Consider the following 6,000-nt stretch of genomic DNA (forward strand, 5'->3'; position numbering starts at 1 on the left):
TGGCTTGGTGGGCGTGGTAGGGGAAGGATACTGCAAAATCTCCATTCCTACCCCACTCTGGGACCAGCCAGAGATGGTTTTTGCTGGTTCTCTGAACTACTCAAAATTTCCGCTACCGGTTCTCCAGAACCTGTCAGAACCTGCTGGATTTCACCCCTGTTGTAGATGCATTCATTATTTGACCTTGTATCTGGAATGTAAAATGATAGATATTGCATGATTTGTATTGATTGGCATCACCTGATGATTTTGATTTTGGCATGGTTTATATGTAGAATCTCATAAACTATAATTTACTGAACATCATTACAGGTATTTTAAAAAGCTGTATTGAATGAAAAATTTAAAATGTAAAATTTAAAATATCCTTGCATGTCAACCTCAAAGCAACATCAGAATAGGGGATAATATATATTTATATTTTACACTGTCTTCCATGGATGCTCAAGTATTTTGGAAATTTATTATCAGATATTTCTCAAGTAGAGGATTAGTAAAGTGGGTCAACTCTCTGAAAATTTCAAATTTCACAAAAGATGTATTGCTCATCTCTACATTATTCCTCACATTAATGTTTTCTGTAATATAAAGAAAATAACGTTCTAGGATATCCTTTTCCTTCATATAAGTGTAAGATTCAGTAATACCCCTTGCACATGCTATACTTATTCTAAGACCCTTTGCATTACACTTGAAAACAAATTGAATGTTCCTTGAAGGCTGGATGATAGAAAGGACTGACTGAGAATGGATAAAAAGGATGGAAAGATAGATAGAAAGATGATAGAAAGACTGTAAAAGGAAGAAAGAAAGAGAGAGAGAAAAAGAGAAAAAGAAAAAAAGAAAGAAAGAAAGAAGAAATATTTTATTTCTTGACAATGTCACACTTTGAATGGAGATTTTAATCCATCCCCACTTCCACAGTGTAAGTGCTATGGGAAAAATCTATTTGGTTATATGGCCGTTTTTTGCTTTCTGCATGCTGTCTGCTATCATCTCATCAAAAGCTTTCAGGATTTAACAATATGGCCCTAAAAAACAAAAACAGATAGCATTCTCACATATCAGAAACTACCAGGTGTTTATAATAATCCATGGCTTTTCACAAAAAGCTACCCATGAAAGAACCATCTGTTGTGTCAAATTTCAGACAAAAGTATTCTGTGTTCATTTTTTTGTTTTTTGTTTTAAATCTGACTGAATTTTCCAGGTGTAACCACAGTTCTCTCAATGACAACTTTGATGATGGGGTCCCGAAAGTCAATGACAAATGCCAATGGTTTCATAAAAGCCATTGACATTTACCTGGGCATCTGCTTCAGCTTTATATTTGGGGCGTTGGTGGAATATGCAGTAGCACATTACATCACATCACAGAAACAAGCGGCTAACGAGACCCAGAAGGTAAACCTTGTTCAGTCAGATTATGTAGTGAACAAGCATTTTCAGTGGATGGATGAATGTGTGGATAGCTAGAGAGGTAGATAGATAAATAATTATACATGGATTTGTTCCCTCTAGGAATTATGTCAATAAAACAGCTGGAAAGGCTGCATTGAGACTTTAACATGACACAGTGGATTTGTGTAGTTTGCTGGGGTGGGGGAGAAGAGCCTGGATTCTTCTTTCTTCCAAACTCAGAAACAGTTCTTGAAGAAATAAGTCACACTAGAAGAAAGAAGGTGAATCCTCTCTTTAGTTCAGCCTGTGACCTCCCTTTGGGATCTGGAAGTCAGAGGAACTTCATTGCCCTTCCATTCCTTCCCTATACAAGTTGAGTAGACTAGCAGCTGGATCTTACTCGAAAGCTTTGGATGGATCATTCTCCTGTCTTGCTCATGAGGAGAGCAGGCTAGCTTAGAAGATGAATATAGTGGAGTCCCATGGACTGTGAAGCTCAGTAGATTAGCCAAGGCTACTCTCCCCACTTTACTGTCTGGTTCCAGAGTCCAAACAGAATTAGCTAGAGCAGGGGTGTCAAACTCAAGGCCTTGGGGCCGGATCTTGCCCATGGGGTGCTTAGATCTGGCCCTCGAGGCCGCCCTGGAAATAGAGAAGGACTGGCCTGCAGTGCCTCTGCCAGTGAAAACAGAGCTCGCGAGGGCGGCCCTCCCAAGCTTCATTTTTGCTGTCAGAGGATTGCAGGAGTCCGACCCAGCTGAAAATGGAGCTTGGGAATCTGTTTTTGCTAGCAAAGTGCTCGAGCCACCACAGGTGCCGGGGGGGGACACAAGTGATGTCATGCAGGCCATGCCTCCCCTGGCCATGCTCCCTGGCCCCATTGAGGTAAAACATAACCCTGATGCGGCCCTCAATGAAATCGAGTTTGACACCCCTGTGCTAGTGGATCATGGCATGTTTTTGTGAGCAACCCTAACCCTAAAAAATATGCTGCTTATGGTATTATGAGAGAATTAATTTTATTCAGGTATGGAGATTACCAAAGTTATATTTATATTTACAATATGTTAATTGAATACCTAGACCAGGTATTATTTTTATTATTATTATTATTTAATTTAATTTAATTAATTAATTCAATTTAAATGCCGCCCCTCTCCGAAGACTCAGGGCGGCTCACAATACATTTTAAAAAATCATTATAAAAAACATTTAAAAATTAAAAACATTAAAAACATTAAAAACTCATTCACGCCATTCATGGCCGGATCTCGCCAGATCACAAGAGCAAGATCAACGGCCCCATCTCTTTTATTCATTAAACATGAAACTCAGTCAACTGAACATTTAAAAATGTGTCTCAAATACCATTGACTGGTGCTAATGGTTGATATGGGTTGCTGCCAGCATCCTAGGTATCAGCCAAGTACCTTCTTAAGATGTACGATGTTCCGAGTAGTGCAGTTTTTTGCAGTTCCGCTGGTGTTATTGCAGGAAGGTGCAATTTCTTGATGTGTTTTGTAAAATTCTTGGACATGGTACTAAGTGCCCTGATGACAATGGGTGTCACTGTTACATGTTTCATCCATAGCTGTGTAGTTTCCGTGGCCAGGTGTGATATTTCATGATTTTTTCCAGTTCTTTTTCTTCAACTCTGGCATCTCCTGGTACAGCGATATCAATAAAATTGTTGTTGTTGTTGTTGTTGTTGTTGTTGTTGTTATTGTTCCCTTCTGGCCTTAGTATTGGTAAATCAGAATTTAGCTTTTGCTAAGATTTCTATTGTTCGTTAAAATCCCAAGATGAAGTTACATTAGCAGCAGTCATACTAAATGTCTGTTCTTTTCAACTGCTGTAAAAAAAAATTTTTAATTTGCTAAATTACCACATACCTCTATCATCTAACTGTAACTTTGGTCTATTCTAGACTTCTACAAAAGATGCCACCAGAGAAACTGAAAATAAAACCACCATCGATATATTCAATTCGTCACTCACTGCCAGTTTCAATCAAAAAATAAATTTTGTCTCTATTGATAATGCCTCTTGCAACAGCTTACCCTTGAGCCCAAAGGATAAAATTCAATACATCTTGAAGAACAAACTTCAGAGACTCACCAGCTATTTTACAATTCAAAATCCAAGCAAAATTGATTGCTATTCGAAATGGTTATTTCCCTTTTTTTTCATACTAGTCAATCTGTTCTACTGGGGCTATTACTTGATTTTCTAGAAAAGTGCCTTTTCTGTGTAGAAGAGGAACTGAAAATGGGTCGGCACTATGGATTCAGGATTGTACTTTCAATTTATGTAGATGTTTCTATGGATGTAGCAAATGGTGGCAATTTGTTATGAAAGAGAAATGAAAGAACCTGTCAACAAGAGCCTTGGGTAGATGGCTTATCTGTTTTGATTCTCCCCACCCCCACCCCAATGCTAAAATGTGTCTGCACTACCATATTTTGAATATGGTCCAAAGTACGATGTCCCTGCCCTTAAGCAGAGAAGAACAAAAGCCACAGACTGTGGGCCAGGAATGATACTGCTTTTTAAATATTCCTTTTCACATGTAGGTTAAGTACCAATGAAGATTTGTTTCTGATTAAAAGTCATAGGATTGTTCTTGGAACAATGTCCAAATTAGCTAGTACATCTTTCTTGTATCTTACAGTTTACAGATATAGGAAGTCTAGTTTAAACCAGATAGGGTGTGGGATAGGGCGAATTAACTGATGATCTACAATTGCAATCCCAATTGGTTCCTCATGTTTGCTGTTTATATCATGAGGAGAGAAATCAGGGTTGGCACAAATGAGAATTCTTTTCCAGTGAAAATAACAGATATTGGGGACCCAATGAAGCCTGGATTGCAACAGGAACAAGAGTTAAGCCCCATTATTTAATACAAGATTCTTCACTTATATCTGCCCATTGCAGATCCTATTTGCTTTCTGAAAAGCCAATAAGACATAATGCCAATTGTGACTTGTCCAAGGAGAAGAAATTCCAATATGTGTGTCAGAATATTTCTTCTAAAATCAATTGATATTTTTTCAGTAAAGACATAATAACAACAAATTTTCTGGTGTTATGCCATAAATAGGATCCAAAACTTTGAAATCTCTTGTATATTTAATACAGGCTCACATTGGATAAATTTCTAGGCCATTTACTGTGTTGATTAACCATTAAATTGACGACTGATGTCTAATTCAAGAAATGTACTATATATTGTGCAATGAATAAAATAAATTCCCATATATAATAATGGATGGGGTTACTTGATTTCAAAAATTCTCTGGCCCACCAAAGATTCTTCAGTTACTTAACTATATTCATTCTACAACATGTTTAATATTTATATACAGAATTTTAAGTAATGAAGCAGGTAGCTTAGTATGTTTTTTGAATTTCTGTCAACCCAACATTGGTTTCTACCAAAATAGAACAACTGGGCCCTGTAGGGGATTTTTTTTAAAAAAAAGAATTTTATTGAAGCTTTTAGCAAACATAGTAAAATCTAATACAAACTAAATAGAAGGGGAAAAAAAGTAAACGAGAGATACAGGAAAGAAAAAAAGAAAAAGAAAAAAGAAAAAATCAACACACAATAATAAAAAAATGGCTTCCAAACTTCATTACACTGAGGATAAGCTAATATAACTTTATATCCTCTTTTAAAATTACAAATAAAAAATCCACTTCTTCCAATAGCCTAACTTTTGCCTTTTTTTCTTTTTGCCAATTGTATATTATTTTAAGCTCTGTTTAAAATTCATTAAATCCAAAGAAAATAAACTCACCAGTAGTCAAATTAAGCTCACTGTTTTGAAGGTCTTTAATATCCATAAAGTAGTAAGATTTAAGGTTTCCAAATGTGATTAGAAATAAGCTGGCTGATTATTAACTTCTTGAAATGACTGAATATATTTTCCAATTTGGGCTGGTGGAGAATTTCTAGGTTGCATATCAGTTTATCTAACAGGTATGTATTCTGTGATTAGTTCAAACTTTTTTTGACTATTCTTCCTACCAAGAAAGTTAAACATAGGGAACATTATGGATTTTTTCTGTAATAACATTTAATTGAACCCTTTCCCTACAATTCACTGTGAAGGTCAAAAGTGCCTATTTGAAAATCATCCACTACATAAAGTGCAATATTCAGGAAAACCACCCCAAAATAGACTTGTTAAGTAAGATGAATAAACACATGTTCTAGTAATGACAGGTGACTTTGTACATACCCTGTCATTTAAAATATATGTTATATAAAATGTAGAGTGGATTAAAAAAAAGTAATGATACTTTCTCTTTACATTGTCTCTTTTCAATCTCAAATGCCATTCTTTTCGTTGTTCACCAAAGTAAACTTCTTTAAATGTTATCAACATAGTACATTTCATATTTATATACTAATAGTTGGTATACCTTTCATTGTCAGGAAGGCTCCCTACACAACAGACCAAAATAAAAATGCTGAACAGTTCTATGCCTAATAATAGAATCATGGAAATAGAAAGGACTACTAAGGCCATCAAATTCAACTCACTCTATAGCTGAAGATGCAACAGATAAATGGTAAGGTTTCACCTACTA

The 6,000-nt window shown here is 35.9% G+C and overlaps 1 protein-coding gene across 3 annotated transcripts in view; it reads left to right on the forward strand.

Moving 5' to 3' along the window:
* Positions 1–5,708, forward strand: part of GABRP (gamma-aminobutyric acid type A receptor subunit pi) — a 42,347-nt gene extending 36,639 nt beyond the window's left edge. Inside the window, exons 9-10 of one of the 3 annotated variants that reach the window (XM_034432309.2) lie at positions 1,211–1,404; positions 3,329–5,215. In XM_034432309.2, the coding sequence (XP_034288200.2) occupies positions 1,211–1,404; positions 3,329–3,634 (500 nt within the window). In that variant the 3' untranslated portion in view covers positions 3,635–5,215. Of the gene's footprint in view, positions 1–1,210; positions 1,405–3,328 lie in introns of all 3 variants that reach the window. The other 2 variants (XM_087882334.1, XM_087882333.1) reach the window with 2 other exon arrangements.
* The last annotated feature ends 292 nt before the right edge of the window (positions 5,709–6,000 follow it).

Source organism: Pantherophis guttatus, chromosome 1 (assembly GCF_059756535.1).
Source record: "Pantherophis guttatus breed Tessera chromosome 1, ASM5975653v1, whole genome shotgun sequence".
NCBI classification, from domain to species: Eukaryota; Metazoa; Chordata; class Lepidosauria; order Squamata; family Colubridae; genus Pantherophis; species Pantherophis guttatus.